This window comes from Myodes glareolus, chromosome 12 (assembly GCF_982192425.1).
Source record: "Myodes glareolus chromosome 12, mMyoGla1.1, whole genome shotgun sequence".
Lineage (NCBI taxonomy): Eukaryota > Metazoa > Chordata > Mammalia > Rodentia > Cricetidae > Myodes > Myodes glareolus.
Genome location: NC_142037.1, coordinates 83,683,451 through 83,702,531, shown reverse-complemented (window position 1 = coordinate 83,702,531; position 19,081 = coordinate 83,683,451). Strand labels below are relative to the sequence as shown.

Here is a 19,081-nt window from a genome sequence, read left to right as displayed (position 1 = left end):
GCTTACGCACGTGCGCACATGTGTACACACACACACACACACACACACACACACACACAATTAAAAGCTTCTTTTAAAAAGGTTGGTGAAATGGCTCAATGAGTAAGGGCTATTCTGAAGCCTGACAACTTGATTTTAGTTCCTGGGACCCATATGGAAGGAGAAAACCAACTTCCCACTAAGTGTCCTCTGACTTCCACATGTTTAAGTGTACATACGAAATAAATAAATGAAGTATAATAATTTTTTTAAGTAATTAAACTTACTACAGATTAAAGATTTCTCTGGGGAGGGGTGGAGAGATGGCTCAGAGGTTGCTATTTCAGAGGACTTAAATTCAACTCCTAGCACCCACGTGGTGGCTCACACCCCTCTGTAATTCCAATTCCAAGGGATCTGATACCCTCTTTTGACCTCTTGAGCATCAGGCATGTACATGGTGCCCAGACATACAGGCAGGCAAAACTCCGCACCCACCAAAAACATGTCTTCGACATCTCAATAGACTTTGTTCTTCCACTGTGCCATGTTTCTCATAGCAGCGATTTGAAGTCAGTCCCTGGTCACACAGGCAGTGTGGTCTACACTGTCACTAGTCATATCTCCCAAAAGTCTCCTCTTTCTCCAGATACCTCCTTCATCCAGGCAGCTTATAGATTTCTTTGCTTCTTGTGCTGGCCAGATAGCTTTACGACACCATGACACAAGCTAGAATCATCAGATAAGAGGTAGCTTCGATGGAGAAAATGCTTCCAAAAGATCAAGCTGTAGGCAACCCTGCAGAACATTTTCTTATTTAGTGATTGATGAGAGAGGGCCCAGCACATTATGGGTTTGTTTGGAAGATAGTCTTGGCAATTCTGAATCTTTGTGCTTCCATGTGGATGTTAGGGTCTATCAGAAACACAGCTTGTCTCGGGAACTACAGGACATCTTTAGACCATAAGGAAGCAGTGCACTCCATCTTTCTAGTCAGTTCATGGACTAGTCAGTTCAGGAGGCTGTGCTTTTTCCTTCATTTTTTTGGCAAGGGCTTGTGCATTTCACCATGCATGTTTCAGACTTTTATTGTACTTACTCCTCAGTAGCACTTTCTTCTGATATTGTTGCTAATGGAACTGTTTTTGCTCTGGGTTGCCACTGCAGATAAGGAGGTGTTTAACTGATTTGATTTTGCATCCACACTGAACTCATTCACATCTTCATGACAGTTTTAGTTGACTCCTTACTGTGTTCTACATACAGCCACATAGTGATGTGGGATTCTCCTCTGTATACTCTGAATACCATGAGTTAATAAAGATGCTGATTTGGACCTGTTACAGTGCAGAATGGGGCAAGGCGGGAATTCCAAGCAGATAGAGGAGGAGAGAGTCAAAGAGACACCATGTAGCCATGGCAGGAGACAGACGCTGGGCACTGGATGGAACCTTGTGGCAATACACAGATTAATAGAAATGGGTTAATTTAAGATATAAGAGCTAGCTAGAAATATGTATACACTAATAGGCCAACCAGTGTTTTAATTAATACAGTTTCCGTGTGGTTATATCAGATCTGGGTGGCCGGGGACAAACAATCAGTCTCTGTCTATAACATAGCAGCTATACATAGATTTTCATCACTCTCATCATCATGGCCACATTGCTGAAGAGTGGGTTCATGGAGCACCTCAGGCTACCATTCCAGAAGTAGGTCTTTGCTCTTTATTTAAGAAAACTTGGGGCTCCGTGCATGCTAGGAAGTGCTAAACTACCACCAAGCCCAGGCTTTTAAATTTTAATACAAACTGTATCTACATATAACTTGAAATTGGGGGAATGGAAGAGCTCTAATTTTAATTTAAATGAAGCAGTTTTATACTTACTGAAAATATTCTGTTCTCTTAATTTAAATACAGAACCTGATTTAGGGAAATTAAAAAATTTAAAAACACAGAGGGATCTTGGGGGGTAGAAGAAAACCATGAAAAGTAGGGGGAAAGCAGTGAAAAAGGTGAATAAATTTCAGCAAAGTAAGAATGACTGTATTAAAATGAATACCAGAACTTTATATGCTAACCTTAAAATTTAATTAAAAAATTTTAAGATAGTGGGAAATTACTCTTTGACCAGGAAAGTTAAGTATTACTTTGACCACTTAAATTTTCTATTCATTAGTATGAAGATTACATTAATATACCATGGGTGCTCTAGGAATTTTGTATACTCTTTGGAATGTTGATTGATTGATAGCAGTGGGGGTGGGGGGTATACGCCATAGTGTCTTGCAGAGATCAAAGGGCAAGCTGAGCAGTGAGCTAGCTCTCTCTCTCTCTCTCTCTCTCTCTCTCTCTCTCTCTCTCTCTCTCTCTGTCTTGCTGAGGCAGCCTCTCTTGCTTCTGTGCTGTCCTGTACTCTGGCCTAGCTGGCTTTTGGGCTTCTGGGCAATCCTCCTGCCTCTGTCTCTTGTAGGGATGATGGATTTGTGTCACCATATCAAGCTTTTCATGTAGGTTCACAGGACTAGCAGAGAGCCCTCTTCCCCACTGAGCCAAGGCAGGAGTAGGGAGCAGACAGACACCAGGCAAACACTTAGCAGGGCTGGGCAGCAGTCATGTGCCTGCCCCTGGAGGACCACGTTTATAAGTCAGTTTGTTTGCATAGCAAATGACTGCTCAGACATTTTTCTTCAAAACGAATGTTCTTCAGTATGAATTTAGTTCTTCATCTTTAAAGCAACAAACACACTAATCTTTGTATCTCTTGCGCTGTTCTAACCAGTTTTATAATATATTGCACAAGAGAAAAGTGGGGGGAACTTAGAAATCCAGAAAATTGTTATACAGGAACTCAGCTGAGTGTCCTCACTTGGAGTTCAGTTTTGTAAAGGACTGGCTAGTATTTCCGCCATGTGTGCCCAGGGGTTTCACACTCCTAGTCGATTCCACTGTTCATCCTGACAACTGAACTCACTGTTGCCTTCACTAATCACATACTTTTACCTAAGAGCCTGCATCTTCATAAACACCTGGAAACAGGAAGGGACATGGCTAGGCGTGGGGTGGGGAGGATATAAAGGAATATAAGGTGGGAGGAGACAGGAACTCAAGGCATTCGGTCTGAGGACTTGTAGAGACAGGATACCCCTCCAGTCTGAGGATTTCTAGAGATAAGAACTAGTGGCTGACTGTTCTGCTTCTCTGATCCTTCATCTTTCACCCACTAATACCTGACTCTGGGTTTTCATTATTAAGACCCACTAGAAATTTGCAGTACATCTGACATCCAACAATAAGGCACAAATTCACAAAAAAGCCACTTGCATGTGGCTTTGTAGTCACTGGCATAAGCTACACGCAGCCGGAGTCACTACCCGGTTGGCTAGGTTTCCTCTCTTTTCTCCCAGTGGGCTTTCCCTGGATGGCCTCAGGTTGCTGCCAAAATAGGTAGCTTCCTTAAAACCCACTCAGGCTTCTACTGTTCCGTGTGAGCAGTCAGCCTGACGTCTTCACTGCCATCATCAGCAGATTTGTTGAGACAATTGGGAATTCTTAAACAGAGGCATTAATTAAAAGAGTTTTTCTCATGTTAAAAAATGGGAAACATTATTACGATGGAGAGAGTTAGGTCTCTGTATGATTACTTGATGAATGTTTAGAAATGAAATGATTAAATGAAGGGATAATTAACTTAACCAGGATTAACAAAATGTTAATTATCATATTGATAATGCTTATTTTCGGTTTGATAATTCTTGGTTTATCTCTAAAAAAGTTGGTTGATAAAACTGCCAAGATACAAGCCTTAGGAAAAGATAATGAAAGAGATCATAGAAATATTCAGATCCAGACAGAGGAATTTATAGGAGAACTAATTTCAGCATTGTATTAAAGGTTAGAGAGGAATAGCCTAAGGTTTTCAAACAACCAACCTTAATTTATTGGTCACCTTATGGGAACTGCCAAATGACAGCTATCCCCAAGGCTGTTTAAGCACTCGATGGGATCCCATGGAAATGTTAGATTTAAGGAGATTCAAGGACGTGATAGTCTCATATGGCATTCACCTTTGTGAAACAGATGGTAAACTCACGGTCAACATGTAATAGAATTATCTCTCAAGACTAGAGAGACTTGGTTACAGCAGTCCTGGAGACTGGTCAACAATTACCATTTAGAACCTGGTGAAAAGATGAGGCTAAGACCATTGAACAACAACATAGGGCTAGAGGTATGGAAATCTCCCAGGACCAATTTCTTGGAGAGGGAGATTATGCTACTATAAAAAGGCAAGATGTATATGATGACCACACCTTGGCTTTATGCCATACAGCAGCTTTGAATGCTTGGGACAGAACTGGAGAAGGAGGAAAGGAAATTGAGTCATTTACTAAAGTCACACAAGGCACAAAAGAAACCTTCACTGATTTCTTATGAAGATTGAAATCAGCAGTAAAGAGAATGATAACAAATTTAGAAGTTAGACAAATAATACTTGACTTTAGCTTTTGAAAATGCTAATGCACAATGCAAAAGGATAATTAGATCATTAAAGGCAAGATCAGCCACCCTTGGAGGAAGGGATCTGAGATATAATCCATGTGGTTTTTATGACCATGATGATGCTTGGATAGGAGAGGTAATTTCCAGAGGTTTGAAGAACAATCAAAATATCAAACATTTCGATTGCTGTAAACAAGGTCATCTCAAAAGGGACTGTAAACAGGGCATTTCTAGAAACAATGTTTTGTCCAAGTATAAACCAAACAGAACACCCCTCCCTCCTGGATTATACAGAAGGTGTGGCAAGGGCAGGCACTGGACTAATGAATATATATCAACAAGTAATCCTTTGCTATTGGGTAATGCCTCAAGGGACCTCTCTCAAGCCGGCAGGTCAAATCTATTCAGTTGTTTCCTGGCTATGGAGGAAACTCCTTCACAAAGCAATTAAAGACCCTAATGCCTATTATAAAAACTCACACTGCTCTGGATAATAAAAGAGTTTTATAAAATAAAACAAAATTTTTAAGAGAAACCGTAAATCAAAATTGATAAAGGTTAGATTTGAACGAGGGAGAACTCTTGATTAGAAAAGGTGATAATTCATCAAACAGCATGACCACTGAATCTATAAAACTAACAGATGCTTTTCATTTGATCAGATATATAATGTGCCAAAAGGGAACCTCCCCAGAGTTAGGGTTGAGGAAGGGTTTAGTTTTTTTTCTTTTCAGGAAAATAAAAACAATCATGTTGAGGAATATAAAGACCTTTGGACAAATGCATCCAAAGGAGAAGGGAGAACTACCCAGAAAAAAATTCCCAAGAAAATGAATAATCTGACCTAATGCAATCTCTGAAAAGATGATGGGATCCCACAATAAAATTCCACCAGGACTATGATGGCACTACTAAGCTGAAAAATACCATCTAAAGATTGGCTTTGGACTACAAATTGCTTAGAACAATTTTGAGGAGACCAGATGAGATGATCCAGACTCACAGACTGCTCTATCCAGGACTTGAGACAAGCCCTGCACTTTACCATTATGCAGAGACTGAACAACAAATGACAGAGCTGCCTCTCCCAGGACTTGACAATTAACCCCATTTTTTTTTTTTCAGGATCCCCTATAGATACTGTTGCCTTCAGAGAGCAGGAAGTAAATTTAAGAATATGATGTCCACATTCCCAAGAAGTGGGGTAGGTAGTTTTTGGTCTTTCATTGGGTCATGGATATTTGTCATTGTTTGGGGGGTTGGTTACAAGCTGTTATTGGTAATGGTCAGGAAAAAAAAGTTGAACAAAGGAGTTTAGAGTCAGCTTTTTTGCTCTGAAAAGAAAAAAGAGGGATATAGATATGATAGGATGAAACGGTATATTATTGAATCTAATTTTAAAAAGCAACTACTTGTTTTAAATATTTCACATTGATATGGATCTTTGTATACTGATATAATTTGAGATTAATTTTGTTAGAATATACTGTATATACATTTCTAATCTTACTCAAGATATTGTACCTATACAGTTTATTTAACAATGTAATGCAAATTTCTAGTTCTTAAAAGTTATTATTACCAACTAATTAGGATATAAAGAAATGCAAGTTAGTAGAGTCATTACAATCAAACTTGTAGACATATTAGGTATGTTTTCAAGGTCAAACAAAGATTTATTTTAGATATACAGGTAATCTTCAAACACTACAGAGATCTACAAATATGGCATTTAAGATTCTTTAATAACATAGGCTCTTTTCATTTTTAATGACAATAAGACATGTCTGTTCCTGGCAACACATATCTACTTCAGAGAAGATGATGGACATTGAAGAAATTCTACATGAAGTTTACATTCTTTGTGGCAAAAGTTAGCAAAAGAAAGTGCTCTTGCCTCAACTGCTGACAATCTGTTGTTGTAATTGGACAAGCAGGACACAAAAGAGTGAGTTCCAAACATTGCTAAGAAAATGCAGGCCAATCCTTCAAAAATCCTGCTTTATAAAAAAGTCTGTCATATATTCTAGGCCTGTAGGCTGAGGATGGATGTCCCAACATTTCAGAAGAACCTTGGATGACTGTACAAGCAGACAGCTATTTCTGTCATTTCTCACAAGATACTCCATTTGGTCTGAGGATTTTGTAGCGCTAAGAACCTGTGATTACCTGTTCTGCTTTTCTGATCTTTCAGCTTTCATCCGCTAATATCTGACTCTGGATTTTTATTAGTAAGATCAATTAGAAATCCATACTACAAACACCAATGTAAATTGTTGAGTATAGTTTCTAATGGTGTATGCACACATAGCATATGATCATGAACAGTGTGTCAAACACACTTTCACCGTTTACCTTTTACACAGTTGGAAGTTTGTACTCTTTCAACAGTAACTGCCCTCCCCCTTCACTCTGCCCCCTTTTAAAACTTCATTTAGTTGATTTTATTGTATAAAAAATTTTTTATATATACAAGATTCCAAAGCCCAGGTTGGCCTCAGAGTCCTAACCTTTCTACCTCCACCAGGGCTGGACCACCCTTTCTTTTTTTCCAGGGCTTGGCAAACACTACTCAACTCTTTGTCTCTATACCATTTGACTGCTCTAAGGACTTAATGTTGGTGGATTCTCTGGCATGTGTCCTTCTCTGAGGGACTTACTTCCCTTGGCACAGTGTCCAGTGGTCCCTCTTGTAGCATGCATCAGAATGTCCTTTCTTTTTAGGACTTGATAATTCCCACTGGTGTGAAGGTCCCACATTTTGCCTCTCCACTCATCCATTGGCAGGTACTAGGTTGTTTCTCTCTGCTACCTTTAGTAACACTGCTATGAGCAGGTGTGTGCAAAATGTTTTTTTGCTTCCAAGTATCCTAGTGATCATATGGTGTGGCTTTTTAGTGTTTAGAAGTCCTGTATCATTTCCCGTAGTTGCTGTGGCACTCACTACCAACAGAAATCAAGGGTTTCCATTCTCCTACTGTGCCTAATATTTGTCTTTTTCTGCTTCCTTGCCAACACTCCTCTGAAGCCTTAATTAATTTATTTTCTATCAATAAAAAATCAGGAGTAAGAGCTGGAAAAGTCAGAGAAACAGGGGAGTAGCCACTAGTCACACCCTACCTCTTCTGTTCCTTCCTCCAAAAGGGCCAAGATCCTCTCTCAGTGCTGCCTTACTACTTCCTGTCCACATCTGCCTACAGTCTTCCTAACCTCTATGTTTAATTTTGGATAGCTAGTGGCTAGTCTGACCTCTGACTCCAAGCAAGCTTTATTAGTCAGAACACAATCAAAATATTATACAACAGCCCCCAAGGGTGGGAGAAGGTGTCTCACTGTTCTAGGCTCAATTTGCAATTTCTCTCGTGATTGTGAACCTAAGCATTTTCTGTGCTTCTTGGCCAGTCCCCTTTTGTCCCTAGTATGTTTGTGATATATATGTGAGTGCTTTTATGGACATGCATGTTCACGGTGACGGTTTGAAGAACAGGCCCCACAGGCACATATACTTTCATGCTTAGTCACCAGTGAGCTGCACCATTAGAAAGGTTTAAAAAATTAGGAAGTGTGATCTTGTAACATGAAAAGGCCGAGCCTGCTTGTTGGGGTTTTTGTACTGCACTGTTCCCCCAGCTGTTTAGTTCCAAAGTAAAATCATACAAGAGATCTCTATAAGTTATAATGCTGATTGGCTCGTTAGGTCAGGCTTCTTACTGGCTAACTCTCACATCTTAATTAACCCATTTTTCTGATCTATGTTAGCCATGTGGCTCAGTACCTTTTTCAGTGGGGCAGCTCACATCCTGCTGCTTTGGTGATCTGGGCAGGAGTGGGAGGAATCAACTTCCTCCTTCCCAGAATTCTCCTGTTCTCCTTGCATCATTTTCACTTTCTGTCTGGTTTTTCCACCTACACCTCCTGCCTGGCCAATCAGTGTTTATTTAAAACATGATTGACAGAATACAGACAATTCTCCCACACCATGATCTTACTGAAGGAAGTGTGTCATTGGGGTGCGCTTTCAGATTTCAAAAACCCATGCCAGGACCAGCATGTGTCTGTTCCTCTTTCGCCATCATGATGTAGCTCTCAGCTTCTATCCCAGCATCTACTTCCCTGCATGCCACAATGCTCCCACCATGATGGTAATGGGCCAAACCTCTGAAACTGTAAGAAAGCTCCCAAGTAAGTGTTTTCTTTATAAGAGTTGTCTTGGGTGTGGTCTCTTCTCGGCAATGGAAGAGTCACTAAGACTCCTTCGTACACACAAGAGGCCAGGGGATGACGTCGAGTGTTCCTCTGGCACTGCCTGCCTTATTATCCCTGGGAGACAGGCTATCATTGAAACTGAAGCGAGTCTGGAAGCCAGCAAGTGCCAGGAATCCCCCTGCCTCCACTTCCTATGGCAAAGGGCTTACAGTCAAGGTTACACAGCCCTGTCCAGCTCTTTTCACATGGATTTGAGGGTCTGAAGAATTTAGGTCCTCACACTTGTGAAATAAGAATTCTCACTCACTATGCCATCTCCCCAGGCCCATTGTTTTGCAGGTTTTTTTTTATAGTGATCCCTAAATAGCCAAGGCTAGCAATTAATTCATCATGTAGTCCAGGCTAGCAATTAGTTCATTATGTAGTCCAGGGTGGTCTGAAATTTGCAATCCTTATACTTCAGTCTCTGAGGTGACGGGATTATAGGTGTGAGCCTGGGAGACAGATTCTGATAACCAAAGATTTGTAGTGAGTTTCTAACATAGTAAATATGAGACCAACTGTGTTCTTCTATTTAGAGATTTTGACTACCTAAGATCTCCTGAACTTCCATGTGAATTTTTGGGAAAATTATCTATTTCTGGAAAGTGTAACTGGAATTTCAATTGGGGATGCACTGAACCTATAACACTATGAGTAGTATTGACATCTTAACCGTATTAACTTCTAAATTCCTGGCATAGCTTTCTACCCAGTTTAATAAATTTAGCACCAGTTTACATTTTCTGTGTACAAATCAAATGTATCGTGCGTGTGCTCGCATGTGTGTGTATGTGTGTGCGCTCACACGTGTGAGTACATGCACTTTCCTGTTGCTTCTTTTCACTGCCATAGAGCAAACACACACTGAGTATATATATGGACACTTTCAGAATGGCTGCCACTCCTGGGAGAGCAGGAACAGAACGGAGGCTGCAGGAAGATTCACTGAATCTACACATGTTTTTTCTTTTCAGTAGGAAGTCTGCACACACTGTATTCTCTCCATTTGAAATCTTCAAAGTTTAAAATGCCTGAAAAATTATAAACTCTTAAAATTATGGATTCTCTGAGCTGTACTATAAGCTAAGCAAACATGACTTTGCTTATACTTTCTCTGAAGACCATAACCCAAACCTGTCCTGTCACTTATAGGCTAATTTTGTTCTAGCTATGAAGAAAGCAAACAACTACACTTCCCTCAGCGAGAGGAGAAAAGGTGCCATACTACACAGGCCTTCACACCAGTGTGTCTAACTGACCCTGCAAGAGGCAGCCTGAAACAGCTCAGTCCACTTCTACATGTGGGAGTTAGAGGAACTACAGGAACCCAAACTTTTCTCTGAGGATGACACATTCCATAGCATCCAAGGGAAAAAAACGAGGTAACAGGCTTTTTTATGTCACATGCCAAGGTGGGTTCTTTCCAGATCAATTTAATGCACTCATTTCAAAGCGTTTCCCCCATGAAATAAAATGTAAAGCAGGAGAGGATTTTACAGGGGGAACAAAATCTAACCTGCTTGAATAGTCAGGTTAGGGGTCATGAGTCTCTACAATGAAATTGCAAACAAACATGAAGTTTGAGCCCCCCCAAAAATAATCTTGACAGGGCATGGCTTAGATACACTCCCCATCAGATCAGGGTTTATATCTGAAAGCTGTTTTACCAAGGGTGGGATTAGATTAGATTCTCGCACCTTTAATCTCTGTCACAAAGGCAAGCCTATGACTTTTCAGAAAGCACTTCAGAAAGCGGCTAAATCTAGGAACGTGTTCCCTAATTATCGTAGGTGGACAAAAAAAAGGTCCCTTTTCAATTCAGCTCATAAGGACGAACACAGAGCTTTCCTGGAGGCTGTGAAGAGACACTGGGCAGATTCAATAGGCTCTGAGTTTGTCTAGATAATTCAAGAGTACCAAACAAGCAAGCAAAACTCACGTCAAATGTTGACCCGTTGCTCAGTGCCACGACCGAGTGCTCTTCACCGTGTAACTTTATTGAGAGCTCCCACTTGGCCACATCTGCTCTAACAACTGGCACTCTGAAACAAAAAGAAAGAAAAGGCGTTAGTCATATGATTCTCTATGGATCACCTACTTAGCTTTAGCACCAGTGTGTGGAGTAAGAGTCAAAGTCCACACCATAACTCCCATTTCAGTGATCCCACCCTTGGAGAAACAGCTCAGATGTAAACTGGAGAGACTTACAGAGCAGACACTCCAGAGACAACAGCAGCCTCCTACTGCAACTGTGGCACCATCATCACCTCATCTAAGAGCCATTGTGGTGACTGGAATGAAACTTGCCCCATAATCTTATAGGGGGTGGCACTATTAGGAGGTAGGGCTTTGTTGTAGTGGGTGTGGCCTTGTTGGAGGAAGTGTGCCACTGTGGGGGCGGGCTTTGAGGTTTCCTATGCTTAGGATACCACCCAGTGTCTCAGTTGACTTTCTGTTGCCTGCAAGATGTGGAACTCTCAGCTACAGCTTCAGCACCATGTCTGCCTGCGCGCCGCCATGATCCGTGTCATGATGATAACGGACTGAAACTCTGAAACTGCAGGCTGTCACTTCAACTAAATGTTTTCCTTATAAAAATTGCTGTGGTCATGATGTCTCTTCACAGCAATAAGAGCCCTAACTAAGACAGACATCAGGCATGCTCAATGTTATGAACTTGAATGTGTAACTGTGACAGCCCTTCATAAATTAATATTTCTTAATCAGTATTAGTTTTATAGCTATTCAAAGTTTTAAATAAAGTAAAATAAACAATGTGACAAGTGCACTAGTTTCCAAGACAAGAAATAAATTCGTCGGCATAACTTGGCAAAGAAATCTGGGCTCATCTACTCTTTGTAGCTGATACAATAAAACTGCAGTAAAGAATAAAGGAAGTGAATTCTCTCAGTGAGTAAAGGTGTTTTCTACAGGCCTGAGGACCTGAATTCAGTCCCTGGAATCCGCATAAAAGTCAAAGCAAAGAACGGCTTCAACATTATTCTTTGGCCTTTCCAGCTACACGCACGCACACACACGCGTACACGTGTACACACACACACACACACATACAGAGGCACATACAGACACACAATAATAATAAAGTTTATTTCTTTAACAAGAATGAACCATGATACCTTACTCTACTTGTAAACAATACGGAATGTTCCTCTACGTGCCAACTGGAGAAATCTCACCTTAGCACACAGCTAGACTGAGACCATAAGGACACCAAGTTACACTAAACTCTGTGACCGACAAGTTCACAGCCTGACTGGCACTGTTTCGCCACGGTTCCCATCTTGCCCACAGCCTATGTCTTCTATATTCCCTAGTCCTGGCTTTATGCTAATCCTGGAATACATACAAGGCAGCCAGAGCTCTGAACAAAGCTAATCTTATCATATAAACGTACGGTTGGTGTTACATGGGGCAGAAAAAACTAGGTCAAGCTTCCAGGAAAAAAAGTTCCCATAATTTTGTTTAAAAAAGTAATGACTTCAAAATTAACCCTAATGTCACACATTTATAAACTTCATGTCTTTAAAGTATTGTTAATGCTTGCACTTTTTAGTATCTAGGCTCCAGCCATGGATCTAAATTTAATGTTGCAGGTTATTCAAGTCTCTCAAATTTCAAAATAATATGTTACTTGGTTTTCTTTCTTTCTTTCTTTCTTTCTTTCTTTCTTTCTTTCTTTCTTTCTTTCTTTCTTTCTTTTTTAAAAAAAGCATAGTCATAACAGCCATGACTCTCAAGTCCCCTCTAGACACAGGGGCCTGGCGAAGGGAGATTAACAGGTGAGGGGTGTTTGTAGTGACAGACGGCTTCATCTGTTTAACAATGACTGTCTCAAATCCTACAGAAGAAAACTTGGAAGACACTGTTAGGCGACCTGAAGAGAATTTTTCCAGGGGTCAGAGTATCATGCAAAAGAATTACAATAAACAAGATTTTCTAAAAGTGAGCAGGGAAGAGAAAGGAAGGAGGGAAGAAGGAAGGTAATGACCAAGCCAAGGAGGAAAGCAAGAGAGTACTCTGTGCTCCATTGCCTCACTCCAGCACCTGAATTCCACAGGGCACCTCCCACACTAGACTGTGGGTCTCAAGGAGGACTATGACCTTGACTTAATTTTCCTAGTGCTGGGATGGAACCCCAGGTTCTGTGCCTGGCAAGAATCCTACCAGTGAGCTACAGTCCAGTCCATTCCTGGGGGGAGGGCCTGAGGAGCCACACAAATGCAGTAGCTGCAATGCCCAGGGCAGTCTGCAGTTCCAAGATCTCCCTGGGATTGGCTCCTTGCTAGGCTACATTCCTTGCTCAACCTCAAATGCCCAGCCTCTCAGGATTATGCAACGAGGTTTTCCCACCTTTGTTTCCTTTGATAAAACTAGATCCTTCCTAATCATGACAGCTCTATGGTATTCTGCTTCACACCAGGTTAATTCTTAATTGAGTTTCCTACCATTCAAGCAAGTTCTTAAAAGGAAAGCCCCAATTTTTTGTATCTTCCTTCTTTTTCTAATTGTTCTAGCTTATGTGTCTGATTGGACCAGCTCCCTTTAATTAAACCAAACAAATAGGTAGAGGACCAAATACAATGGTTTTGAACTAGACTCTGCTGACCCACAGAAGTGGAACGCATTCTGCCTAGATTTCTAACCTTGAGCAAATTGACAGGATGTATTTCCCTTATGAAACATTAGAGTAACAATGGCATCTGCACTGATAGACACACATAGAGGACCAAATGAAGCACGCAAAGGTTACACGATTATGCCCTCTCCAGGCCTCCCCTCTCGTTTTGGCCATGACTAAATCCTCCCATCACAGCACTTTGAACTCTGTCTCACATTTTCCAAGGAAGAGATCGCCGCCCTCATAACTGCCTCGGTGATAATGTAATTTCACTGTCTTTCTTCCACTTGGCCAGTACTATATGCTGTAGTACTTCCTGAAATTCAGCCGCAGTCAATGAGAACGAAGACCCTTCCCAGTGAGGCAGCCATCCTTCGCCTGCAGAGGAGGTGGGAAGTCGCTGATCCTAATGTCCTGTTCTAGCACAGGACACTCTTTCCCACAGAAAACGATCTGGCAGATGGTGGCGAGACGGAGCTGCCGCTCCTCAGGATCCAGCCATTATTTATTTTTCCACTGCTTTATTTTGATCCACATCTGTTTCATATACATTGCAGCTCGCTCCAGGAGGGGCCTTATGGAAGAGCACAGGCTTCTGGGAGAAAGTCCAGAGGTTCAGGTCTCAGCTCCTCCTCTCCTTAGCAGTGCTCGTGAGAACCTGTCAGAGGCTCCCACAGAACCATGTAGGTGATGGGAGCCTGGGCTCCTGGAGCAGCACTTGGTGACAGTGCCATCTAAGGCGCCTCACGGGAATGGAGGAAAGCTGTCCCCCGACAAGCAACTCCTCCAGGTGCCAAGAAGAACAGAAGGCATGACCCCCAAGCAGGGTCAGTACCAGGGTTTAGCTGGCTTTATATGGCTTGAAAGGTAGTTTGATTTTGTTTGGTGACTAAAATAGATGATTTGGACATTTATGTCAGTTTTTCAGCCATACAAATTTGCAGCACCAAAGTAGACACAGATGAGAACCTGGAGGAAGGTGCGCTCTGGTCCTACAGGATTTCTAAGAGAACGGGGATAGTTTTTTGTTGTTGTTGTTTGTTTATTTGTTTGTTTTTGAAACACCAATTTCGATTCAAAAAGCATAAACATCATAGCAATAACAACCTAAAGTTATATTTTAAATCAAATAAAAAAGAATTACGCCGGTTGGTATAACTTGAAATGATTCAAAATGGGCTATGAAGTTCTGGGTGGAATACTTGCCTAGCAGACACCAAGCCCTGGGTATCACTCAGCAAAGAGTGAAAACAGCCAAAGGAAAATAATTACAAACCCTCCTCAAGGGTGAGGGAGGATCTGCTTCACACAGTCACCCTGGTCATAACACGCAGGGCTCAGCTTTCCCTCATGACAGACGATTCACGTTTCTGTGGAAAGGGCTGCCATCGATCCGAGGTTCACTTTGTATGACTGAAATCACCGAACCCAGTAATCAGCGGCTCACAACAAACCACAGCTCCACCAGGCCTGTTCAGTCCCAGTACCAGCCAGTCAGCCATACTCAATCTGCTCAGTCCAAACAGCTTCTCCTTACCTCACAGGAGGACAGTGAGGGCTGAGTTTACTAATTTCAATTCTCATACACATAAGTTAGCAGACGACTGCAAACACACAGGTGATAATGATGCAAATGTGCGGCTAGTAACAGAGACCCTAACATTTTACACAACCTCGAGCTAGGACAGTGGCCTCCAGCAGCGTCCTGCGTGCACTGGGGTGGATTCTGAGACCAATTCAGAGCAGTGAGAACAGTCAGAGAATCATCAAGAACTTGCCTCGTCATAACTGCCCCAGTGAGTGGTCTGCAAATCGACCCAGAATAATCTGCTGAATTCCACAGCCACTGAGGTCAGTACCTGCATACAAATTTTTGTAAGTAGAAAAAGGCCCTCAGAAAGTGTGCCATTCACCTGAACCCAGTTCAGAAATTCTCCAGCATGGCGCAAAGCTGTTTTATGCAAGCACATAGATGTATTCAGTGGGGGTAGGCAGGCCCGAGATACAGGCAGACTACAAAGGAGCCCTCCCATGGCTCATGAATAAGTCGAGGAAATGATCAGGAAAAAGTGGGGGAGAGAAAGAAAGATGTTTAGACAGATGGCCCACTTAAAATGCCTGAGATAGGGCATAAGCAATTTTAATGAAACTTTAGATCTAGCGTATGAAGTGTTTCTTATTTTCCTCAACTGAAGAGGAAAAGAAAACAACTCCAAGAAGACCAAAAGTCAGCCATTTGCTGAAAACCTCACTTTCAGCAAGTTCAGAGAGAGGAAGGGTCATAAGCACGGGTTTTAGTAGTGCAATAAATTCATGTAAAATCTTCACAGAACCATCAGCTATCAAAATGAATAGGAAAGCACGGAGGGAACAGATTAAAGGAATTTTAACCAGAAGCCTGCTGCCAAACCAAACAAAACTCTATGCCTTATTATGTGAGAACTTACAACAGGGTAACATTAAAGTTCATCACTGTGAAGACAGATAAAAGCAGCTTTCAGGGAACCCTTCAAAGCCAGAAACAAGCGTGCAGGAGGATCAAGACTACACTCTGAAAGTGATGGGTCTAAGTAACTCCTTCTCTCTTCAGGTTCCTTTGGTTGGCTGTTCTGTCACAGCAACAGTAAGAACAGAGTATCTGTCAGCACATGACATGGGAAGATGTCCAGCACGCATGCGATCCCGTCATCTGCAGCAGTGGGGGTGAACAGGACAGTAACTGAAACAAGCATGTTACAGAGAGACAAACACCAAATGAGCTCATGCATCACAATTGAAAGAAGTTGATTTCATAAATGAAGAGTCAATAGGGGACACTGGAGACTAGAAGGTTAGGAGGAGAGGGGGTGAATGGGGGGCTGTATAACAAGGTACCAAACACTGATACAGAGGAGGAGTCACTGGAGGGATGGGTGACAAACACAGTTAGTTACACTGGAGGAACACTTCTTATATTTTACACAATGGAAGGATGATTAGCTTAGAAGAATTTGCTATATACTTGTAAAGAACAGGAAGACAAGGAGTCCAAGACTCCCAGCACAAGAAAATACAGATATTGAAGATGCTGATGCTAGCTATCCTAGATAGACCATTTTACATAATGGATATGCATTACATCACCTTGTGGCGCCCATGGATACAAAAAAAAATATGCAATTTACATGGTGAAATGCTGCCGTCTTCAGCCTCACCCCCTCTCTTCCAGTCATTTTACACAACCCTCCAACAGGTTCTCATGGGCTTCAGTTGTTTGTATCAAAGCTTCACTTCAATCCTGACAGCAAGGATGATAGGAGCTTTTTGGTCAATATACTTTTGAATTCCCCTCATATTTGTTGGATACTTTCTTTTACACAAATGTGTTCTCTTGTACACATGCTAGATAGCTCCCCCTTCTGCTGATGGACATTGAGGGGTCTCCATTTTAGGAGTGTTATGAACAAAGCTGTTGTGAATGCTCTTTGTAACAAACTCCACAAATGCTAGCCAAGCACTGCACCTCTAGGCTGCTTCCTCAGTCCTGGATAGGAATATTCTGAGGACAATTTTCTTTTCCTCTTAAGAGCACAAAATGAAGGAGAACAAACTCAAAGCTAAGCATGTAAGTGTTTTTAAGCTGCCACACTGTTCTCTGAGACACTGGCACTGCTATACTCAGAAGAAGGGTCCTGCTACAGCCTCACCACCATTTACCACAGTCAGTGTGACTCTGGCCAGGCTAGGGAGTGCCAAACAATCCATAGCCATTCTCTGAGATGTGAGGACAACAAGACCATGGCTGAGTTCCAGCCCCACCCTGACCCATTCAACAGAGACCCTTGCAGAAGAAAGCCACTGTAATTCTGAGGAGCTAATGGTAGTCCTCCTGTAATGTTGAGGACCTCTGAGTCTATTGGCCATTTGCAGTCAAGGTTTTAGTCCTTTTTGTCAGTTTCTTATCCTTATTACTGACTTGTGGAAGTTCTTCTCTTTGGATACAGACCTTTGTCAGATGTGTCCTGTGAGAATTCTCTACTGTGGCTTGTTTGTTGGTTTTCACAATGGTTTTCCCTCACCAGAAATGTTTTAAGGTAGAATCAATTTTTTTTTAGAGGTTTGGGTGCAGAAAAGAACAGAAGCACAGGGTCCCCCATGCACCCTCACCATTCCATCCTCTCCCATCTCTTCTCACTACACCTTCCTTAGGGCAGCACACTTACTCGACTTGATGAGCTGGCATCAATGCACTCCTAAGATCTATGCAACTTGAGGCTACTCTGGTGTAATATATCCTAAGAGTACTGACATATTTGCAATGGCACGTGTTGCATTGGCGACTTCTTCATTGCTGTGATGGCTTAGGGAAGGATGGGTATGCTTTAGCCCATGGCTTGGGATACAAGCCACTATGGAGGGAAAGGCAAAGTGATGATGGCAGCTCTTACGGTGGTGGCAGCTACATAAAGTGGCTGCTCACAGCACATTATGAAGTAGAGAGAGATGAATCCTATATTTCTCTCATCTTCTTCTTTTTCCCCTTTTATCTAGTCTAGGCCTCCAGATCATGGGATGGTGCCACCCACATTCAGGGTAGGTCTTCTGGTGTGGGAGAACTGTCTGTATTCTGTCAATCATATTTTAATAAAATGCTGATTGGCCAGGCAGGCAGTATAGGCGGGAAAGCCGGACAGGAAGTAGGGGTGGAGCAAAGAGACTGGGTGTATTCTGGGACACAGGAAGCTCTTTCGTCCATCACTCCTGCGCAGACCACCGAAGAGGCAGCATGTAAGCTGCCCCTGATGGAAAAGGTACTGAGCCATTATGGCTAACATAGATAATGATAATGGATTAATATAAGTTACAAGGACTAATAAGAAGTCTGACCTAATGGGCCAATCAGTTTATAACCTAATGTAGACTCCGTGTGATTTTCCTTGGGACTTGCTGGCTTGTTGGGGTACTGGGCGGGACAGAAACCCCAACAAGCCGGCCCTCATGCTACAGTCTTCTATCCTCAGTTAATTCTCTCTGCAAACGCACACGGAGGCCACCCAATGGTGTATCTCTTAAGCGATTATAAATGCAGTTAAACTTACCAACAAGATTAAAACTTCCATGGACTCACCCTTACAGTATCCTACTGGATAGTTTCCTTGCCCCAAATATTCCATCATCCACCTTTTAATCCTCCATCCCTAAACATCTGGCGACCACTGATCCTTACAGTCTGTGCACTGTGGCTCTCATCAGAATGCCATCTAGCTGGAACCTTCCAGAGTGCTGCCTCTAAACAGGCTCCTTTCACTCAGAGGTACACACTTGGGGTATGGGATCTTTGCAGTACACACTCAGGAGCATGGTATCCTTGCAGTACACACTTATGGGTATGGGATCTTTGCAACTGGTAAGCTCATTATTTCACTGCTGTGAAGTATGTGGTTTCTGAGACTGGTGGCTTCTCTGGGCAGTTATGAACAAAGCTGCTCTAAGTACTCATGCAGGGTTTAGAATGGACATGGGGTTCCCACTCATCATTATACATGCCAAAGACCACCACTGCTTGATCTTGTTACAAGGACATCCAGTCTTGTAAGAAGTTGCCAAGCCGTCAGCCCACACGGCGGTGTCACTTTGTATTCCTGCTGCAGTACGTAAGACTTCCTCCAGCACCCGCCCTCATCCTTGGCAGTACTTGGTGTCTTGAGCACTCTGGGTTGTAGATGTTCTAA

General features: G+C 42.2%; 1 protein-coding gene across 5 annotated transcripts in view; it reads right to left on the bottom strand.

Annotated features, from left to right (window-relative positions):
* Pcca (propionyl-CoA carboxylase subunit alpha) overlaps positions 1 to 19,081 on the bottom strand; it is a 306,130-nt gene that overhangs the window by 112,060 nt on the left and 174,989 nt on the right. For all 5 annotated transcript variants that reach the window (XM_085698173.2, XM_085698172.2, XM_048422206.3 and 2 more), the window contains one exon: positions 10,671 to 10,773. In XM_085698173.2, coding sequence (XP_085554299.1) covers positions 10,671 to 10,773 — 103 coding nt within the window. The remainder of the gene's footprint in view (positions 1 to 10,670; positions 10,774 to 19,081) is intronic.